The 22,905-nt window shown below is 40.6% G+C and overlaps 1 protein-coding gene across 1 annotated transcript; it reads right to left on the bottom strand.

The window, feature by feature from the left end:
- Window positions 1-153: 153 nt before the first annotated feature.
- Window positions 154-19,228, bottom strand: cplane1 (ciliogenesis and planar polarity effector 1). The gene is made up of 50 exons (XM_026298186.1): window positions 19,109-19,228; window positions 18,645-18,809; window positions 18,422-18,557; window positions 18,227-18,337; window positions 17,900-18,132; window positions 17,673-17,776; window positions 17,437-17,593; window positions 15,586-15,689; window positions 15,252-15,434; window positions 14,764-15,013; window positions 14,455-14,652; window positions 13,359-14,149; window positions 13,018-13,208; window positions 12,578-12,658; window positions 12,324-12,488; window positions 12,022-12,186; window positions 11,699-11,930; window positions 11,427-11,563; window positions 11,119-11,336; window positions 10,879-11,043; window positions 10,467-10,614; window positions 10,271-10,380; window positions 10,035-10,184; window positions 9,813-9,924; window positions 8,952-9,267; window positions 7,739-8,863; window positions 7,338-7,489; window positions 7,178-7,251; window positions 7,000-7,064; window positions 6,617-6,887; window positions 6,241-6,531; window positions 5,473-6,138; window positions 5,230-5,393; window positions 5,055-5,142; window positions 4,880-4,958; window positions 4,336-4,470; window positions 4,146-4,208; window positions 3,971-4,056; window positions 3,433-3,682; window positions 3,070-3,329; window positions 2,834-2,933; window positions 2,553-2,696; window positions 2,156-2,198; window positions 1,913-2,044; window positions 1,654-1,825; window positions 1,508-1,557; window positions 1,270-1,437; window positions 925-1,067; window positions 528-811; window positions 154-410 (listed from the first exon to the last, which is right to left on the bottom strand). The coding sequence occupies exons 2-50, from the start codon at window positions 18,723-18,725 to the stop codon at window positions 258-260; spliced, it is 9,696 nt and encodes a 3,231-aa protein (XP_026153971.1). The 5' UTR covers window positions 18,726-18,809; window positions 19,109-19,228; the 3' UTR covers window positions 154-257.
- Window positions 19,229-22,905: the final 3,677 nt, after the last annotated feature.

Genomic DNA, 22,905 nt, shown 5'->3' with positions numbered 1-22,905 from the left:
CAGAAATAATTTGCAAATGTAGGAGACTCAACACACATATACATTTATGACACAAACTATCACTGTTACTGCAACAAATATTTTATTATAATATATGAAAATGTAATTTATGACATCACATATAAATAAAAAAAATCTATATATCTTTAAATATTTACATATGATTTCTGATATCTAATTTATTGAACTTTATCTAAATCATTACTTTTATCACCACTGTCTGCAATGCAGATTTTAAAAAATGCCTATATTCAGGCTTAAGCTTCTTCTGCAGCCACCATCTTCTCAATAGCAGCCCAGTCTATTTTGCTAAGGCTGCTACTGCCACTCATAGAGACATTGTCCAGCCAGTCCATCCCTGAAACATCAGCTACAGATCCATCGTCGCCGTCCAACAGCCGAGCCAAAACCTGAGAAGTGTCCAACAATGTATGAAACCACATAATCTCCAACAAAAAAGAATGATGTTTAAATGTGACAATCTTCTCAGATATCAGCAAATATATGATGAAAAATGTGATTCTTACAGTGTTAGTCTCTGACTCTTCTAGGCCCAGCAGCATATTCATTTCTGTTGTAGACTCTGAAAGCTTCAAGTCTCCTCTGTCTTCCATCCTTGTCTTCACCATCTGTATCGCTCTCCCTACAGCAGTCCCCCTTGAAGGATTTTTGCTCACACCTGTCTTTCTTTTGTATCCAACAGTCCTCTCCTCAGTCTGGCTGGCTGTGTGCAGTTTAGTATGTTTCTTTGTGTCAGTGAGCATGCCACGTCTGGTCACCTGAGAAAGACGGTCTCTTGGCAGAGCAGCAACTAATACCAAAAATCACACAATATTATCAAGTTGTATCCATATAATAAGTTTTTTTCATGGAATTAAATGGGAACCATTAATCACAATATATTTTTTAATATTGTTGTGAAACCTGGTCTATGCAGTCCCAGTCTCCTGCGGCGATCTTCTGAAGGACTGCCCTGCCCCTCAGAAGTCCATGGATGAAGGTGGGGCTGAGTTTGACCTGACTGAGACTTCAGACTTCTTTTATCATGAGCAGATACAGAGTAAGTCCTAAGAAAAAGATATTGCCCCCATTACTAAATCCAGACAAATCCATGTTAAACAAACATGCAAAACAGGCTTGGGTTTGTACTGATTCTACACATTGTGGAATAATTCATAAATCATTAAGGACTAGGTTAAATGCTAGATCAGAGTACAATTACTGTTTAATGAGACCAGAGCCTGGTCAGATTACTGTTGCAGGAGATACCTGTAAGTGTTGCCAGAGAATGGAGCAGAGGTGGACCGTGTGGTTGTGGGCATTGGAGCAACTTCAGTCTTCAATAAACTGTGCAGGGTCGGAGGACTGACTGGCAAGTCACTGACCAAAGAACAAGCATCACTGGTCCTCTGGTTGTATTGTTCCAGAAGCATTAACCTATTAAACAGGATGGAAACAAGTTACACACAAGCATGTTTTGTATGGACAGATATAAATGTGTACTTACTTTTCTTTGTCCTCTCTGGTCCTTGCTTCATTTCTGTTTGTTGATTTCTCCTGAAAGCACACATAGCAGGTGAACACTGATTATAAAATCTTAAAAAAAACATGCAGTGTAGTATCAGTTCTAATAAAAAGGAAACCATATCTTACCACTGTTCCAGAGAAAGGTTTGCGCTCCCTCTCTCTCAGGCTCTCTCTGTGTTTTTGATAAACAGCTAGTCTTTCCCTCTGTTTCCTTCTCATCCAGATCCTCAGCTCCCTCCTCTCGTCTTCTGGTAGGACAGGTTTCTGCGACATCCAGGTATTTTGCTGCTGATCCACCCTGTGGAATGTTTATCACATTACTTTTCAGCTAAGAGATACTTACAGTAGCTGTTGGAAAAACACTCATTTGCATTAGATACAATACCTGCTATGCTGTGCAGTTTGTGAAGCGGACAAATCCAGTTCAGTTGGCGATAAATACCCTTCCTTTACCAACTCGTGTAAGATTTCTGCGGTATCAGATAGCCCGGTCTGACTCAGATTCTCATCTGCCCATCTAAAGATTGACAGGTAAAATTGAGTGAAGTGTATTGTGAAGTGGAAGCGCCACAAATGGTAATCTAACTGTCAACATGGTTATAAGACCTTAAATTAAACTGACACTTACACATGAGATATTCCAGATGCTTCAGTTAACTGATCATTGATATCTGTGGGAACAATACAAAGATTACAAAGGTGAAAACGTAACTTAACATTTTGACCTTACTGTAAAAAACAACCATTTATCTGACTAGAAAAGAATAAAGAATCCATCTAAATCAACTAGAGTTAAACATGGCATGAGACAATAATACAGAACTTTAATCTGTTAACTCGTGGCAAAAACTAAAACTGCACTGTTTTATTTTTATTATTGTCCCATAACTGGAAAAGTTATAAAATCGACATTTCTTTTCACTTCAGCCTTCAGCATTGTTTAATGTTTTCCATTTACTAATAATTTATAAATGCAGTAATAAAATGTTTAACAGTAATATCTTATCAGGAAACTGCATCTTTACTTAGAGGGCTCTGAAGGTTGGAATGACCAGCTCTTTGACTCTGAGGAGAAGAGGAATAATGGAGCAGATATTCATCTTTCTGATTTTCTTCACTCTCTTCATAGGCATTTGATTCAGTTAAAATGTCAGGTCGTGGTCTCCAAGCTGGTGCAGATAGAGGATATACAAATGATGTTAATTTTGTGCAGGTTGTTTTTAATTCTACTAGAGCTGCAGCTTGGTTGCTTTATTTTGTATGGATTTTAATGAATTGATTAGAATTAAAGAGTCATAGGTCATACCTTCCTGTGGGACAAAGAGTCGGACAGTTTTTTTTACTGCAGTGGTACCCCTCACATCTGAAGCCAAGACTGGGGTGAGCTTTTCAATAGTGTTCACCAACTACTCAGACATAAAGCAGGACAAGCAAGAACATATATATTACATATATATCTGGCAGCCCAACAAGTTAAATTATAAACTTAGCCATCATTGTAAATATAAGCAGAATAAATACAAAAATAACAGATATATGTACCATCCTGGAGTTAGAGAAGTCCATCTCAAGGTGGTCTGCAATGTTCTGTAGTGCACCCAACTGGGCATCCAGCTCTGACAGGCGAGAGGAGAACCAGACTGAAGGAGGTGTGGATGAGATTCTTTGAGGTCCAGTGCTCTGGATCTTTATGGCTTGACAGATCTCAGACTCAAATGGATCTGCCATGACATGTGTAATGACTCTGTCTGGATTCCCACTGGGCTCACCGCGGCTGGGTGACAGTGACTCCTTGGGGATATCTAGAGTATATAACAAAAATATAGACCAAATTTGAATAATTTTAATATGGTGATTGACCACAGGTCTGATAATATTAAACACAAAGCCATAAGTATATAAGACCTTCAGGAAGGAATGGGTGGGCAGTGGGTTTCAGGAGATTGTCTGTGCTTGTCACTGAGGGCTGTGGATCAGCAGCAGCATCACTCCTAATAACAGAAGTTGCAAAAACATGAAGCTTAGCAGAAGTAGGGCAAGAAGGGTTGATGGAAGGTACATCCTGTATTCCTGGGCTGAAACAGGGTGGCAAATCATGATGCAGCGCTTTGTCTTCTAGATCCAACACACTAATGAATCGACGGCCACCCAGATCCTGAGAGACAAAGACAGAGAAAGTGTATTATAGCGTCCACTAATTAAAGTAACCTCTTCTTATAATGCAATTTTGTGAACAGGGCACACACATCATTTTACACACAGCATTTGGCCAATACACACAATTTTAGGCACTAGTCTAGACAATGTATTCCATACATAATTTAACTAAGTGAAAAGCTCTATTGAGACACAGCCTTAGGGTCCACATGCACCACCCACTGCACTCAAATGATGTACTGTCCATATGTACTGCAGTGTCAACCTTATACTTCTGTCCTCTTACCAGAATCTTCTCTGCTTCTTCTGGGGTCTCTTTTGTGTCTTGAGCAGTATGTTCACTACAAACTTTTAAATTCCCTGAACTTTGTGCTGGATAGGGAAACACACACAACATTCAGATCTTCATTATATATACAAAAAGTAAAAAGCAGTGTATCTGAAATTTCAAATGAACTTACTTGTAGGGCTACTAAGAGTTACAGAGGCAGAAACAGCTTTATCCACAAGGGTTGGAGGACATGCTGAAAAAGAGTCAGCATGTTACTTGCTCAGACAACATGGAAATCCAGTTGATGTTACTAGTGTCTGATTGATAACAAGAGTAGATCAATTTTAACCAATATTAATACTGTATAAATCCCAACTCACCTGGGTCTGTGTTGGTGAAAGCATCATGGCACTCTGGGGGTCTTTTACATGTAGAAGCAAAGGCATGGAGCTCAGCTGAAGTGGACATAGCTTTGTCCAATAATCTCTGACCAGTCAGTAAAGACTCAAAGGATCCTGAACGTTAAATATAACCAACAGCCCAATGGTATTATATTGGTTAATAACTTTATTTCATTCCTAGTTCAAAGGAGATTACATTAAGTTCAATTCATTTTCAGCTCAGTTCATTTTGCTCATGTGATTACCTTGAAGTTTAAATTAAACTTGATTCTTATGCATTTCATTAGAAGGTGATCAGTGCTGAGCCATCAAAGAACCTATGTATGAAGCCCAGGCAGGTGATGTGCCCTCCCTCTTATGTCAACCATTTTAAAACTGAAGCTGCAAAATGCAGATCTCAGGCTTGCCTTTGAAATCTAGTACTGGCAAGTTAGTCATTTTATGCCTAAACACCTGGAATATACAATTTATTGATTTATCCATTAAAAAAGTGGGCATGCTCAGGGATGCATATGATACTAACCAAGTGGGACGGCAATGTCCCTTCCAGAGGTGGTCTCTTCTACAGCTGCAGCCTCTTCATTTACAGGCTCTTCTGCTGGCTGCAAATATATTGGCACAAACAAATTATGGTGATGTAACATGCACCCATCAATATTATGAAACTTTTCTACTACCAGACATACTAATTTTTCTACCTCTTGTGCAGGGATAATAGACTCATTTGGCCTGAATGTGACCCCTATTTTCCTTGCCCTCCCAGCCTTCTCTTCTCTTCTCTTCTGCCTATAAACATACAGTAAGATTAGTGAATAAAGAAAATACAATAACACAAAAACTAAGATATCTGATTGCCTATTGCTGGTTTTAGACCTGGGAGAAGTGGTAGCCCTTTTAGCGCTGTCAGTGAGTGGATCTACTCGGAGAAGTTGCAGTCGATGGTCTTCAGTGTTCTGCCTTCTGATCACTGAACTTGTCAACTCCTCTGTAGACATGAGACGAGCCATCTGGCTGGCAGGAGCTGCCACTGGCCTCATCTGTGACAGTACATAAATTACAAAACCACACATAGTGATATCTAATTAAAAATTCTGAAATAATGGAAGTATTGCTTACCATTTTGGGTCCAGACTCTATATGTAAAAGCTTGATCATAGGTGTTTCGCCCATCGGAGCTGAAATGACAGTAGAGGGCCAGGGAGAAGACGGTGTGGATAGTTTTGGGAACGTGATGTGGCTGTGTTGAACCGGCTGAGCGTGCAGTAGACGAAGGCTCTGGGTCTGTGCTGGTGCGTTAGCTGGTAATGTAGGAGGTAATAGCAAGAACTCTTGCCGCCTCTTTGATGTCTGAATGTTGGGTTGGGAGTTCCTGGGAGCGAAATCATCTGGATAACTACAACTGAGTTGTCTTCTTGATACTGAAGAGGCAATTCTTTTTTTCTCCTCTGGTTTCTGTGAGACAACTTGGCGACTTTGCTGATGGGATTCTAAAATTGCATGGTTTTCAGTGTGCAGTGTTTGGTGCCCTTGGGCCTGGGGATAGTGTAAAGCAGTCTGCTGTGGCATTTGAGAATGATGGAGGTGAAGTAACTTCAAGCCTAAGACCTGGGGAACAGGGTCGTTTTGTATGCTACCATTACAATGTACTACCTCAGGGGTATTGGGTATAGCATGAGTAATGTCACTGGTGGCCAGGAGCCCCTGGGAGGATGAAATTAACCTCTTGCTCTCTTTAAACTGGGTTTCTGGTGACACTGCCTGGACGGAGAGTGGCTGCATTTTCTGAAGAAAAAAGAAACTGTATTTAGTGTGGTTTCACTGTGTAAGTATTGTTTTTACACACAGACACTATGTTGCAACTTAACAGAGCATTTTGGCCAATACCTGATAATTTGCACTTTCACCACTTGCTGAACAGGTTTTCTTAGAGTTCTGGCCTGCAATCATATATGCAGGAGTCTGACTGAACTGAGGATTGCTGGATGTTGAATTTGGCACATATGCCTGTGTCTGAGCTCTCACAGGTTGAGGAATAAAATTGGTAGTATGAGACAATGGCACATTAGGTTGTGAGGTGTTCATGTTAGACTGGACCAAAGAAGAGCTCTGCTGAGCAAGTTGCAGGTTGGAAAATGAAGCTCCCAAAACCTCCATCAGGCTCATGTAGTTGATGTGCTGCAACAACACAAAAACACCTTGAGGTACGAGTCGATCTTAAGAGTCAAGTCCAAACATTTCATTTACATGAGAATGTTCTTACCTTGACCAATCTGAATAAATCTTCACCCAGACGCTCTCTCATTGGTGGAGCCTCACTCAGTAATGGCTGACTAGGGGGTGTTGGAACAGCAGTGGCTACACCAGCTGTGGAGTCTTGTGAATGAAAGCTTGGAGGCTCCACTGGTGGGTTGGGGAGCAGCACTTCAGATGAATGAGAAAGCGCAGCATGAACTGAAGCCTCAGGCTGGACAGAAGAAAAAGCTTGGGGCTCTGGGTGTGGGTGGGCTTGTTGGTTTGTATAATGACTGTGGCTAAAACAACCAAACAGCAAATGTCAATTCCAGTTTTATTGTTCCATCATGCATCTTCTTGGTAAGCAAATAATAATTAATCATTTAAAATAATTTTAAATTCAAAACTTACAGAGAGATGGAACTGGTCAGGTCTTCAGCATTTTCTGATAAGTCTAGATCTGCAAGCTTTAAACTCTGGAAAGGAAAAAAAAATGACAAAACCATAAAAGGACAAAAAAAAAAGTTATTTGTGTTTTGATAACCTTGGTGACATATGAAGACTGGGAATATTAAGCAGCTACACTCACGGTTTCAAACCCGCTGATGTTTCCATGGGAAACAGATGATGAGATTTCCAATCCCTCACTGTCACTACTTTTGCCTAAAAATATCAATTACATAAATTCTCTAAAGGTACACTTTATAGGTTAAATTTGATTTAGATATAGAACAATAACCAAACCAAACCTTCTTTTTCAGGTGTAACATCTAAATCATCAAGAGATGGATGTTGTAAACTTGACTGTTTCATCTCAATGTTAGAAATCAGTTGATCCTGGTCATTAGGGAGAGGTGTCCTTTGAAATGTTAGTTCCTCTGGTTCATCTGTATGAGACCCACTGCAGGGAAACAAAATAAAATATAAATAAAATTGATTAGTCAACATTTTCTTGAGCAAAGATTAAAATTAAAATATTAGCTGTAAAATATCTATTTAACTATCAGGTAGTTGATATTCACTGATCACAAAAAATATTCAATACACTGAATTGTTCCATCAAAGACCAAGTTACATGACTTTTGTGTGTGTGGGAGTTTCCATCTACCCCAATAACAAGCCTTTGTAAATAAAAACTTTTGGCACTCACATGGACGACTCTCCTTGCTGTAGATTGTGATCAAGACCAGTGATGGGAGTGTTGGCTGACCCAGGGTAGCCTGTATCAACACTGCTCTCTCTCTCCAGCTTCCTGTCCACCTCAGGTTGCAGCACAGGGGCTACAGTCCACTGTGTCTCAGGAACTTGGATGTGATCACCACAGTGTTCAGTCCCAAGTAGAGTAGTGTACCTGGGCTCCAGTAAACTGAGGGAAATTAGGATAGCAGGCGCTGAGGCCCTGACACGAATCACTACTCCTTCTTCAGCTGTTCCTCCAACTCCTCCTCCCCTCTCCTTTTTCTTTTTGCCATGATGTCCCAGTAGCACCCTCTTGTCAGCCCACCGTACCATCCACTCCAGCAGCCTGCCCAGTTCTGGAAACTGAGCTTCTAGTTTAGGGTCCAGGTCCTGCTGCAGTCCAATCACAGCTTTCACAGAAGTTGAGGAGTTGAATATCAAGTTCTCTGATGGCTGAGGCATGGCAAAAGAACTTTGAATAGGGCTAGTTTCAGAACCAGAGAGGCCTTTCTTCATTCTTTGAGCTGAAGGAGCACTGCTTTGCTGTCGGGGGCCAAACAAACCTTTCTGGCTGCCTGTTCTCAGCCCAGGAAAAGAGCTGACAGGAAGGCTAGTTCTGGAAAAAGCGGCTTCACTCCAGATGAAGGAGGTTTGCGGCTCATTTCTTGTACCTTGTTTAATTGGCTTGTAGCAGCACCCAGCCCTGAACACTGGAGGGTCATTGCTCCAGTGTTTTCTCCCTGAATGGTGTCCCTCTCTTTGACGGCGATGAATAGTTGTAAGCACATCAAAAGTCAGAGAGTGCAACTCTCTTTCCTTCAGCTGGGAGGAAAAGCCTTTTAACAATGGAAGCTCACTGCCTGCCTCCCCTCCATCAGCACCATCCTTCTCCAGCACATAGCTGAGGAAAAGCTCTAGGAAATTTAGGTACTCTTCATCTTCAAGCTCAAACTCCCAGGTCCCAACCACAGGTAGTGAGGACTGTTCATTCCCCTTGGCACCATCTGGATGAGTCTCCTCCTCAATGATGTTTTTAGTCTTAACAGCAGTCTTCTTTGCATGTTTTTTGACCTCTACTTTTTCAGGGTTTTTTCCCCTAAAAAAAAACAGAGCAAAGAATAAATGGCAACATAAATATATGATACCCCAGAATAAGGGTAGTGCTACTATATCATGCTGGCTACCTGGTCTTTGGTTTGCAGTTCTGTTCAGGGGAGAGAGTCTCATATGTTTTCTCTGCTGCATCTCCATCACTGCATACTGAAGGGAACCCGCAGTCGGTCAAAGTGCTGGTGCTTAGACTTGTACCCAGAGAGAATTGCCCTAAAGTGGCCATCCCGTGTTTGCTCCCCCTGTCCTCCTCTTCCTCCTCTTTCTCCCACAGATGGAGCTCAAGGGGGGATAGGTGCCTCTGTAAGCGACCAAGATGCTTTCTCCTCTGTCGGCATCTGTCTTGAATCAGAATCATCATCACCTCATTCACCTCCTCTTTTTCCCCGTCTGGAGAACAGACAGAATAACACAGAAATATTAAAAATATACCACATATGTTTAAGAAGTACTTTACAGAATATATAACAAAAATATTCTAAAACTTAAAAAGATGTCACAAACTTAAAGTTTTCAAAGCCTAACTAAAAAAATACTTTTAGGTCATTTAAAAGATAGTGATTTGGTATATCTGAGCTCCTTGGGCAGGTCATTCCCCAGGTAGGTGCAATAATGTGCAATCCTTTCGATATAATAATATATATAACACAAAATAAGATAATAATATATCATATGATTATTTAGCCACAGTAAAAAGACAGGTACAAAGACCAGTGTTATGACCCAATCAAAAAAAAAAAAAACAACTCTGTGACAGTCACAAACGGCTTGTTGATCTATTCTCCAGAGACCTTTAGTTAAAAGGTAAAAATGAAGGATTAATAAAATGAGCCTTTGGGAAAGTTAAAATAAGAAAACTTACCCAAAAATATATATACCTTTAAGTTCTGTATAGCATTTTAAAGTAACTTGCACATGAACAGATGTATTTATACCAACGACAGTGGATTGCCCCAGTCTCTGCAGCATTGAGTTGTACTTTTCTCTGAGTGGGACTCTGACAGACTCTTCCTCCTCTGGGAAGGCTCGTACAAGCGTATCTGCCACCTAAGATAAACGGGCAAGGATGAAAAATGTACTTACTCAAGGTCAGTCTGTTTTACGGTGATAAACTCGTTCTGAAATATGTACGAAAAGGCAAGAAAAAGTCACTTCACCAGAGACACAGGAGGTAATTCAGACATAAGGCTGAGCAGTATGTCCTGGAGGATTTCTTCAGCATTGAGAAACCGAGAGAAAGGCAGAAAACGACAGGCCCAATGGAGAGCATCAACACATGTAGATCTCACTTCTGAATCATCAGGGATCTAAGGTACACAAATACACACAGGGCATCAGTGGATGATACTATTTTCCCCTAAACATATCACACAATCAAATACAAGTGTAATACCTGCTCATCTCTACCATGCTGTCTGGCAGCCTGATACTTTCTGCAGGAAATGGAGAGTTGATCCCGGACATGCAGCATCCAGCATAAACCACACAGCTCCCTGAAGCAGACTTGTAACAGAATTATAGTCAGTGGATACTATCTGATAGTAAATCGATATTATGATATCCAGAATTCAATATGAGTGGCATCTTACTAATAGTCTGAATGGTATCAGGGTCCAAGTGGCCATCTTTATTGGGCCCCCATCTGAAAAATCCACTACGGGAAACATATTTCATCAAACCTTCTGGGAAAGCCTTTTCTTCTTCATCAGCAGATGGATAGGAATACTTCTTCTTGATCTGAAAACATCAGATATTCACACTCTTTAAGGTGGAATGGTACTACATAGAAAAATGTAATCACCAACTTTTTAACCCCATGGGAACAAACACTTTTTGATTTGAAAATGTGATTATTACAATTGTACAACAAGAAAACATAACTTGTCTTAGGAAGAATGTAGCTGACTCCTTCCTTAAGATGTAATTCATGTTAGCCACACTCAGGGACCTCTATAATGCTCTTATTAAACCACATAGAAATGCTTCATCCCTGCAAAGTACCTTGTGTAACAGGTGTCTGGCACGGCGCAGCTGGCTAATGTACCACTGGGCAGCAGGTTGGCAACAACAAGCAGATCTCAGAAGTAAAAGTAATCTTTGGAGAACCCCAGACACTTTGTGACGTGATGCAACTTCTGCAAACTGCCCAAGCATCCCTATTGGATCCTAAGAATGATAGACATACAAATTAAAAGTGGGTTCAAATTTTTGACCAGTAGTGGTGGTAAACATTTCATGTACCTGTGTATTGGGTGAAGGCTGAGGGCAATAGAGAGGTGGGGAAGGCAAATACAGTCCACTGGGCACTAATGCAGGCAGGCAAGAACACAAGTCTTTGGCTGTGTCCAACAAAGAAGACAAGGGTGAAGACATAACATTCACTCCAGCCATGATGGATGCTTTAAGAATCTCCTGGATGGAAACCTGCAATAAGTCCTGATCTTCTCCTTCCAAAGGGTCTAGTAAAATGAGATGAGACAAAACATAGGTTAAAACCCAAGGGTTTTATGTGTGTTGTAGTCATCTTAGAGTTGTCAGGTCTCACAAACCTGTGAAGCTCATATCCCCATTTTCGTCTCTTTGATCTTGGGAGTCAGACTTATTCGCAAGAAGACACTCCAATTCAGCCTGAAATATGCTTTCTAGTTCCAAATCTGTTGTGAGGTGCATCTCTCGCCTCTTGAGCCTGTCATAAAAGATTTCAGTGAGCAAATACGGCAAAGCTTGGAGTCAAATTTAATTTCTTCTTGTACTGACAACAGCAACACAAAACCTGCACAATATATTCATTCTGATTAATGGTGTATGCTTTCTCACTGACCGAGTAAAATTGAAGTGTTCAGTGCAGTAGCTTGTATAAGCCAGACTCAGACACACTGCTGTCTTCCAGTCCCCAAGATGGTAGGCCATCCACACAGTCTCAGGAAGCAGACCCCCTAGTAAGAGGAGGTCCTGGGCGTAGTCCACTGTCCATACTTCTGACAGATGCTGTAGTCGAACTGCTCTAGCCACCTCCTCCTGGCACATTGGCACCAAGCGTCCAACAGTAGGGGCTAAGAAAGTGATATTCTACATTATTATATTACCAAATGATCAATAGTAATGAATAAATAATCTTTCAAAATCATAAGTTTGGAAAAACACCATAAGGTAAATGCAGTGGAGGTAGAACGGCCACATTGTGAGGGGGCAGGATGTAGAGGGGTTGGTTGGTGAAGTAAGAGGCCATAAATCTCCCCAGGCTCTGAACCACTGCACAGGCTGTGTCACTGTGAAGGTCCACAGGCAGCCATTGGCAAGGAAGAGACTCTGCAAAATAAAGGTGGACTTATGCTTACACTAAGGTCCATCAGACTGGTAATGCTGAGATGCCAGCTATTTACCACTTGATTGTACAGACTAGCTCACATACGAAAACTCTCACAGAATTATTGACCATGGCTGACCTGTTATGCAGGTCACATTGTCCGTCTTGTGCCCAGCCCTGTGCAGTATGAGGCAGGCCATGTGGTCCCCCAACTCTTGTGCTTCCCTCAGACGGTACTGGGACAGCAGACTGTAGAGGATTGCCAGACAAAATCGTGTCTCCTGGAAGACACTTCGATTACCACCTAATAAAAGAAAAAATAGGATTACTATTTCAAATGGAACGCGAACATCTGGTGTAATTTACTGAAAATACTGAAGTGATTGTTCTTACTTTTATTACTCTTTTCACAAACTTGTAACCGCCATGCATCAGCACTTTCTGCGTACATGCCGCACAGAAAAAGATGTTCGCCTGGCGGAAGAAAAGTGAAATACTGAACTTCGACACCAACTATTCAGGACAGAGCTATTGTTTATAAACATTCGATCTAAACCAGTTACTCTACCGCAATTTTGTATTGGATTTTTTAGCTTAAAACTCCCCTATAAACACATGAACATTAAAAAAAAAGTCACAAAGACCAAAAATTGGCTTGGTGGACAGAGTTTTGGTACACAAGTTTTAGCAATAAGAGAGAGGATGAGTTGAAATTCATAAATAAAAGCCCAAAGCCCAAAACTAATTTTGACCATCTCCTTTTACACTGAATGAATATCTACAGTGTCAATGATTTTTTTTTTTCCTGTAGCTGGTACAATAAACAAACAAACCTGGGTGGCTCAGCAGTGCAGGGTCATCCTCTAGCTTTTCTCCTGTAGCCTGCAGAGCTGTCTGGATCTGGGACATGAGGATAGACAACTGTTGCCATTCCTCTTCCCAGCCATCACAGCCCTTCAAAGTTTTCAATTCCTCCATATACTGCCGGGTCATCTCATACAGCCATTGCCACACTCTAAACAATCTGACCAAAAACGATAATCACCACTCCAGTTCAACTTTGTTACAGTCTTAAATAGTTTAACAATCTTAAATCCCAACTAAATAATGGCAGGCACAACAAATAATGGTATATTTGCTCATAAATATTAGAAAAATAAAAAAAAATCTCTACCTGCTGGATGGTCGCTGGGGAACAGGTTGTGTCTGATGTAGGAAGCTGGGTTTCTCTTCCTTCTCATCCTGTAACAGGGGCACATGGTGAACATCTGAAGGCCAGAGCTGGGGGGGCTGGGAAAGAGATCCATTCTCTGCAGATGACCAGAAGGCACTTTGCTGCAAGCTGTAGGTGTGGTCAAGGGAATCCGAGACCAGCTGCAAAATAACCAGGGATGTGGATAGAGTTTGAGATGATAACTCATAATGATTGACCTGGTCGGACTCAGGGCAGGGGGTCAGCATCAGGTGTACCAGCTTTTTACAGAGCTCTACCATCAGCCCCAGGCAGGGTGGTCCATCTGAGTGAGTGCAATCCCAGGGAAGTAAAGCCAGAAGGGCTTTGAGAAGGCGCAGGAGGCAAGTGGAAACTGAGTTATTTTTCTTCCCTGCGTGGACCACAGAACTTGGGATCAAATGAAGTAAAGCAGCAAATCGCACTACACAGTAGAGGTTATGTTTCAGCAGACGAATTCTGTGTTCCACAGCATTTCCTAGAGACATGCCAAATGCCCAGGCTGTTAGCAGCTTAGTCTGAATTTTCCCAAGCTCACGATAAAGAACAGAAGTCTTTTTCTCTGTTTCAAAAGAATCATTTTCATAATCTAGGTCAGTAACAAAGCTAGTGTCAGTGGGTGTGTCCAGTGCATGGAGAGTGTCGAACATTGAAGCAAATTCCAGACGACCACGATCTTCCACATGAGAACCAGCAGGAGGGCCATCTAAATCAGAGTCATCTTCAAAGAAAGTCTAGAAAAGAACAAACAGCAGCTTAAAGACAACTAACATAAGCAGCACTATAGGACTTTGATTTTCCCTCTTTTCAGTATAAACATGACCATGTAAACAAACATTTTTTAACCACTTAGAAAAAGGCATATCACATTTAAGACCATGAGAATTTGCAAAAGCTGGTATAAAACAATAGGGGTTAGTGAGAAGTCTTATTACTAATCTGTCTTTAGCTTTATGCACATGTAGCCACAGTCCATGTACTGTACATTGCCTGTATCAACCTAAAGCTATAGTTTTCCAGATTATACAACTTCACTGACCTGTACTTTTTCAAGAAGCTCCTTGTTACCACCCAGTGTCCACTGGTCCTGTAGGAAAAGGGGTAAAGTGGATCCATCTATGGATGCTGAAATGACAGGGTTTGTGTTGTTTGGTCCATGTGTAACAATGGGGTTGAACATCTCAGGGCTGCTAAGATTCAGGCAAGATACAGACTCCAACCATGCCCTCACATGAATCTGAAAATAATAGATAAGAGGAAACCAAACTGTTAAAAATAGTTATGTGGAAAGTACACAAAAAAGTTGCAGCTGAGTATTTTCTATTTCTATAAGTCCCTCCTTTACCACCTTTGATTTATCCAGTGTCCGACTGGCCTTCTCAAGGTCCTTGCTTGTGTCCTTTAGAAGTGTTTTCAGCAACATAGCAGGAGAAGGCCTATCTAGCACCCTCATAACTGTTGCCATGTAGCCATCAGACACAATGAGATACAACAGCCGTGGATGCCAGGTCACAGAATATCGCTGCCTCAGAACATCCCGCACAGACAAGCTGGAACTGGACAGAGAGGCTTCCCCTTTCCCTGCAGACACTGGTGGCCTGCAGAAAGTTGAAAAACAGAAAAAAACCTTTAACTTGGAGCCAAAATAAGACAGAAATTACATAATATTGCCGGAAATAAAAGAATGAGAGTGAGACACGATTGCTGAAAACAAAATGAAACAAATTAATATAAAGCATGGTGATACATGAAAAAATAATAAAGAAGACCACCACAATTTAAACAAAAACCTCTAACAATCACATAAATGAAGAGCAAAATGTCTCAAATGTGTACCAGTAAGTGACAAGAGGATGCAGAGGCAGGAAGTGTGCAGGCCCAAAGTCAATATTGCAACCAGAGCTTCTTAGGGTGAGAAGTCCCCCAAGACGGGCCAACATAAGAAGGGAGCCTCTCTTGAGAACACAAGCCAGGAAAAGGCTGTCGGATGACCAACTCACACTGCCCACCCAGTAGGACCTAAAAGAGAAATTATGTAGTTCTTTTCTAAATAAATTAAAATTTTCTAAATAAACTGTCAACAGAATAGTGTTTATTTAAAGTAGGTACAATTCAGTCATAGATCTTCACAATCAAAATCTGCTCCCAAGTTTATTCATGCATACAATACCTTATGTATTTAGAGGGGATCTCCATTTTCTTACTTCCACATCCTCCAAGGCCACTTGATATTGAGACAAAATTATGTGTGCTCACAAAGAGGACCTGTGTAGCCTGGATTCAAAAACAGGAAATAGGTATGCTCATTCATGTTTAGACAGGTGGATGCACCTGGAAAAAAACACATGAAGATGAAGATACAGTGGGTACGGAAAGTATTCAGACCCTTTTAAATTTTTCACTCTTTGTGTCATTGCAGCCATTTGCCAAAAACAAAAAGGTTAATTTTATTTCTCATTAATGTACACTCAGCACCCCATCTTGACAGAAAAAAAAACAGAAATGTAGAAATTTTTGCAAATTTATTAAAAAAGAAAAACTGAAATATCACATGGTCATAAATATTCAGACCCTTTGCAGTGACACTCATATTTAACTCACAAGCTGTCCATTTCTTCTGATCCTCCTTGAGATGGTTCTGCTCCTTCATTGGAGTCCAGCTGTGTTTAATTAAACTGATTGGACTTGATTAGGAAAGGCACACACCTGTCTATATAAGACCTTACAGCTCACAGTGCATGTCAGAGCAAATGAGAATCATGAGGTCGAAGGAACTGCCCAAGGAGCTCAGAGACAGAATTGTGGCAAGGCACAGATCTGGCCAAGGTTACAAAAGAATTTCTGCAGCACTCAAGGTTCCTAAGAGCACAGTGGCCTCCATAATCCTCAAATGGAAAAAGTTTGGGACGACCAGAACTCTTCCTAGACCTGGCCGTCCAGCCAAACTGAGCAATCGTGGGAGAAGAGCCTTGGTGAGAGAGGTAAAGAAGAACCCAAAGATCACTGTGGCTGAGCTCCAGAGATGCAGTAGGGAGATGGGAGAAAGTTCCACAAAGTCAACTATCACTACAGCCCTCCACCAGTCGGGGCTTTATGGCAGAGTGGCCCGACGGAAGCCTCTCCTCAGTGCAAGACACATGAAAGCCTGCATAGAGTTTGCCAAAAACCACATGAAGGACTCCAAGACTATGAGAAATAAGATTCTCTGGTCTGATGAGACCAAGATTAAACTTTTTGGCGTTAATTCTAAGCGGTATGTGTGGAGAAAACCAGGCACTGCTCATCCCCTGTCCAATTCAATCCCTACAGTGAAACATGGTGGTGGGAGCATCATGTTATGGGGGTGTTTTTCAGCTGCAGGGACAGGACGACTGGTTGCAATTGAAGGAAAGATGAATGCGGCCAAGTACAGAGATATCCTGGAAGAAAACCTCTTCCAGAGTGCTCAGGACCTCAGACTGGGCCGAAGGTTCACTTTTCAACAGGACAATGACCCTAAGCACACAGCTAAAATAACAAAGGAGTGGCTTCGGAACAACTCTGTGACCGTTCTTGACTGGCCCAGCCAGAGCCCTGACCTAAACCCAATTGAGCATCTCTGGAGAGACCTGAAAATGGCTGTCCACCAACGTTCACCATCCAACCTGACAGAATTGGAGAGGATCTGCAAGGAAGAATGGCAGAGGATCCCCAAATCCAGATGTGAAAAACTTGTTGCATCATTCCCAAGAAGACTCATGGCTGCACTAGCTCAAAAGGGTGCTTCTACTCAATACTGAGCACAGGGTCTGAATACTTATGACCATGTGATATTTCAGGTTTTCTTTTTTAATAAATTTGCAAAAATTTCTACATTTCTGTTTTTTTCTGTCAAGATGGGGTGCTGAGTGTACATTAATGAGAAATAAAATGAACTTTTTTGATTTTGGCAAATGCCTGCAATGACACAAAGAGTGAAAAATTTAAAGGGGTCTGAATATTTTCCGTACCCACTGTATGAAAAATAGAGACCAGAGGTCACCTTTGGTTGTCTCTGGTTCAAGACAATGGCTAATAGTTGGCCATCTGGGGAGAAGGCTGGCACCAAGGCCCCCCTAGACTTCACTGGTTGGCAGGGTGGTGTGAGATGAGACATGGGATATGTCTTGGTGGCCCAATGTATGCTGTATCCAGTAGAACTGCAACACAAAAAGTATATGCTTTACTAACATTATATCCAGTAAGAGCCCTCACCATTAAATAGATCTGCTGACTCACCCCACTCTCACATGGCCCTCTTCCCACTGGATTTTCAAACAGGTGATGATTAACTTCTTCCCAGATGTGAAAATAAAGGCTGATAAGGAGGCATCACCCATAGCCTGAGGAAGTGAGAAATACATAAGATACAAGTACTGTACAAAATTTTAAATTTTAATTCTGTAAAGTTGTTCCACTGATTGAAACATTCTGAAATATGCCAAGCATGTAGTCTTATCTCTGACCTCTGTCTTGACAAAGATAGTATGTTGGGATGCTTCTTTGTCTTGTAAAGAAGGTAGAATGGTGCCTTCAAGGGGCTGCAGATGTGCCCACTGTCCCTTGACTATGCCATCTCGCACTCCCATCAAACTCCTGATATCCACACACTCCCACAGGAACACTTTCCCTATTGTGGCTACCAGAAGCACACGCATCCCATCCCCTGAAACCTGGAGGGACAACGTTGTTGCATTTCCTGTAAAGACATACAAAGTCCCATTTGATCTGAACTCTTTGTAGATATACTATAATATATCTTATAATATAATATATCTTCAGCAACTACATACCTTCAATTATTTCAACTATTTCTGTGGCAGATTCAGTTGTTTTTAACAAGTCTTTGTCTCTGTTCCACAGAAAAAGCTCTCCTGAGACCAAAAGTCCACAAAGCCACATACCTAAAAATAACAAGTGACAAATATTGAATTCGCAGATCTGGCAGGGGACAAGCGTTTTCTTTTGAGTTTATACTCTAAACTTACCATTGTGGGATGAAGCCATTGTCACTACACTGTTGAGCAAAGGATGGAGTTTAGGAGTCCTCTTCTTGGTGCGGCCAGTCACCATGTTGATCTCACTGATTCGTTTGTTATCTAACAGGAAAACAGACTCCTTTTCCTGACGAGGGATAAAACACAAATTCAGAGTCATTTTCTTCTGGTTGTCACAGGCTGAAAAGCTTTTTTTAAATCATGCTCTCCTTACCTGCCCAAGCCAGCAGAATCGCGGCCATGGTTTCTTCCTTTTTATGCTGGATGACAAAACAACCTCCAACTTTAGCTCCATGGTCGAAACTCCGCATTAGCTCGTCGTGATTGCGCATTCAGGAGGGGTTTTTACAAGGATCTTGGGATTACAAGATTATTCCCACTAGTAAGGCAAACATCAATACAGAAATCAACTGGTTACCTTACAAACAAAGCATTTTTCTGTTGCAGTAAACACTGTGATTAGCCACGTAGCGTGTTAGAAACACCATTCTTAAATAAGCGATGAAATCTTCATATCTTTATTGCGATAACTGACAGGGTTATGGTATTGCGTTATCTATTAACAAAACCAGTCTGTTACCTAGCGTTAGCCACCTAGCTAGTTTAGAGTATTTACAGAGGAAAAAGCCTAACCTGTGTACTTCAAATACTTTGGCCATACTCACACGTTTCACTCACATTATGTGGTTGGGGAAACGCTCATATATCTGTAGTATAACATGTTATACCGCAGCTAATCGTGAAATCTTTCGAAACTCCCTCCGCTTCAGTAGCGACGACGACTTCCCATGAGCCTCTTGGAGCAAGCGTCTAAGCGTTGCCGTGGAAACAGCGTCGTTGCAACTAACGTGCCGTCGTAAATACGAAGACGCGTCTAATAATTAGGAAATCCTGACCTGATAATTATGATATAAGATATTACATTCGCTTTGTGTTCGCCACGTTTATTTTAATTCTCGTTACAATAAAAAAAAAAACCTGAAGGCAAAAGTTTAATGTTTGCCCCGCTACTAAATACCATACCAGCACACTGACACTGGGGAAAAATGAGTGTGATTGTACAAAGACTCTTTCACCAGCAGATGGCAACATGCATCAACAGGGATCACTGCTAAGCATTGTTCAGACTGCAAGGGTTTCCGACTAGAGAAAAAAACAGATCACTACGGCAGATAAAACGTGACAAAAGAGGCTTTTTGTACTTGTCTTTGAGCTATTACAGATATCTCTGCACCAGATATCTCTGCACAAGGTCAGCTTTCTCAGAGGTAAATGCAGCCTATTATCTGAATGTTTGTGTGCAGCAAGTGGTCTCCTTCACTATAAACATGCTCCTGGATGTGTGAACCCTTAAGCAATAAGGCTTCTTATTGGCTTGTTACAGAGAGTTATTAGGCTGGCCCCCCAGCCCCTGCTGGTATTTAATTACCCTTGCATTTTCTCCTTTTCATAATGATGGAAATGACGGCAGACATTGCCAATAGGTGAAAGAGGAGACATCACCAGACATTAATTGGTTCATTTGCCTCTGCCTGCCAGGCACAGATGGAGCTCTTTATTACTGTCACTGCCAGGATCACTCTAGTCTGATGAACACTGTCTTAAGAAGGAGAGCTTGACATCATTTAAGGACAGGATGTCCAAAAACAGAATGCTGATCAAAAGTAGTTCAAGAAACAAAGCAATATAGCCCTTTACCGACTTTGTGTATTCGTATTATTATGTGTATGCTCATTCTTTTGTGTTATGTTGTTTCAGTAATGCCAGGAATGACAATAATATTTTCATGCTCATGAGCCTGTTGTTTGAACAGATCTAACAGGATTTTCATTGCACCCCTTGGATTCATTAAAAAGGCTTGTTTGTATAGTATTTGTGTGTTTTCTTATTTGCATATATTTATATGTTCTTACAATGTATATGTTTTCTTTTGAGATGTTTTAATCACGCAGCATGTGTTCACACTACTGGTCAAAAGTTTGAATTGAATGAGAAAGCGTGTCCACTCTTAGGTAGTGTACGTGCAGTCACTTGTCTTTGCACAGCCAGATGTGGTGTAATGGATGGATATATGACAAGAACATCCATAACAAAAACCTCTGAATAAAAATCTTAAATGCTTTTGTTTGTCATTACATTTGAAATAACCAAATGTGGAAGTCCTCTCATGTAATCATTTCTGAAAAGTGCTAATTCAATTGTAATTTAAAGTTAATTGTGATTTCACACTAGTTTGTTTTAGAGAGGCAACATTATATATAGCAATCTGATACTGTCTTTTGCATTCAATATGAATCAGTATTATATTTGCATAATGCTCCTGTAGTAGCAATGGACTTGCTTTACTTTCAAAGCTATTACATCAACATGTGATTATCCAGAGAATCTATTTCCTGTCTACATCTTGAGCGTTCAATTTAGGGACATCAGTTGGCATGGTAACCTCATTTGCCATCTGCAGGCCTCATTCACAGTGAAAAATGACACTTGGGGAGCTGTCAAGAAACAATGCGGTATTCTTTCTCACAGCAACAGTGGGTTAGGGTATGTCTGCTGCAGGTCTTAATGCTTGGTATGCACTTGATTGTCATCCTCAGTAACACCTGTCTTTGAAGGCTTTGGTTGTATATGGCTGATTTCCATTACCTCATGTTTAAGTAATTAATAAGCTGTCCAATTTATTATTTTTATTCTCACTATGAAAAAGCTGAGAGCTGCAGTAGGTTTGGAAACAACTAACCTAGCTCTGTCAAAACGTGATAAAGTCCACCTCAGAGTACATTTACAGCTTACTAATTAAATTACTCTATTTCTGAAGGAATTAACACTAATTTAACAAAAACATAACTGTAATAATACTAATGAGGGTTGTATACGTGCAAGACTATTTCTTGACCAACACAATGAGTTCCTGGAGTCCAAGAAATTACCCCAAACATTATTTTTTTTCCAGACGATAATTAGATGTTTGTCCATTAAAACCCAGTTAGTCTTTTCTTTGTTTCCAGTCTTATGCTAAGCTAATCTAACTGGCTGCAATCTTACATATAACAGGTGGATATCATTCACTTCATTCACTACACTTTTCCTTCTGCGTCCTGCCAATGTGTCTTCAGTGAAAAGACCTATTTTGGATGCAGAACCAATAAGCATGTGCACGTGTACAACGACCCATATAAATGCTTAGGTACAGTACATTTACCTCACCTTATAATGCAGTCACTTCATGCTGTTATGTCATTAGACTTACATGTTCATTTTGGCAGCCATAGCGAGCTATTATTAGATTTAAGCTGCGTGAGTAGTCAGGCTTAGAATGTCATTTCTACCTGAGTATGTAGCACACCTCATGTCCGGGTAACAAGGCAGTAAGCTATTATATTGATAAATGCACAAATTGTAAGTGCATCCACTGCAGGAAGCAAAATGTGTACTACATAATAATACACTCTTTAACACAAATACACATGTTCTGAACTTTTTAAATATGATATTAATATTTTGAGAACTGGGTTGAGTTTGATATTTAATAATAATATTCATTTGAATGATGCCCACAGTCGTGACACAAAGACACACACAGCATACTGCCACTTTTTTCCATAAAAGATATTTGGACTTGATTTTTGACATAGATGGGAAAGCACAGCAGTAACTAACTGCACTGACAATGGCTTCATTACTTTTATTTACTATTAAACTTTGAATTATTATGTCCTTTAACAAATCATGAAAAACCCATATCCTTGACTATTTCTAGCCTCAGACATGGGATTTATAATAAAATTAGATCTCTATATTTCCAGTGGAAAGTTTTCCTGCGCTTTTCCTTTAAATATGTCATGTTTATTAATGTTTTATGTGTAATGTCATAAACTCACTTGTTGTACTTGTACAACACATTTTTGATTTTAGTTTTCATACTACTAACTAGACTGACTAGGATTTCAGGATGATACTTTTGCTTTGGTGTGAAGATGATGATGACCCACGTTTCACCCACGTGATCTTCTGTATGACCATTTAAACTGACTACACTTCTCAACGAGTCATATGTTACAAATGAACTGAACAGACTTGATTTGATATGAATTCACACAAAACTCTAAATCAATCAGTATTTAAAACACAAGAGAGAGGAAAGGAACAAGTTTTCATTGTTGATCTTAACATCCCAGTTACAAAAGGTTATTAGGCCAACTCATAGAATTACATCAGCAAAAGATTAAACCTTCACAGTGCCAAAGTCTAATAATTGAAGAAAAAACACACGAAGGTTTCTGTAAACCACCTTGTGTTTGATCAAGCCTCTAAACCAATCAGCTTAGTACAGGTGAGAGCCAGATATTCCCAGGTGGAGAGCACCTGCTGTAGCCTGGTCCCAAAACTGCAGATATCTTTAAGTCACAACGTTACACACAGAATAAGTCGGGATGTAGTCGGACAGAAAACTAACCGGTGTGCACGGTGCCGTG

The sequence above is a fragment of the Mastacembelus armatus genome, chromosome 12, assembly GCF_900324485.2.
Source record: "Mastacembelus armatus chromosome 12, fMasArm1.2, whole genome shotgun sequence".
Classification (NCBI taxonomy): domain Eukaryota; kingdom Metazoa; phylum Chordata; class Actinopteri; order Synbranchiformes; family Mastacembelidae; genus Mastacembelus; species Mastacembelus armatus.
The sequence above is the reverse complement of the archived record's forward strand: the minus strand, read 5'-3'. Positions and strand labels throughout refer to the sequence as shown.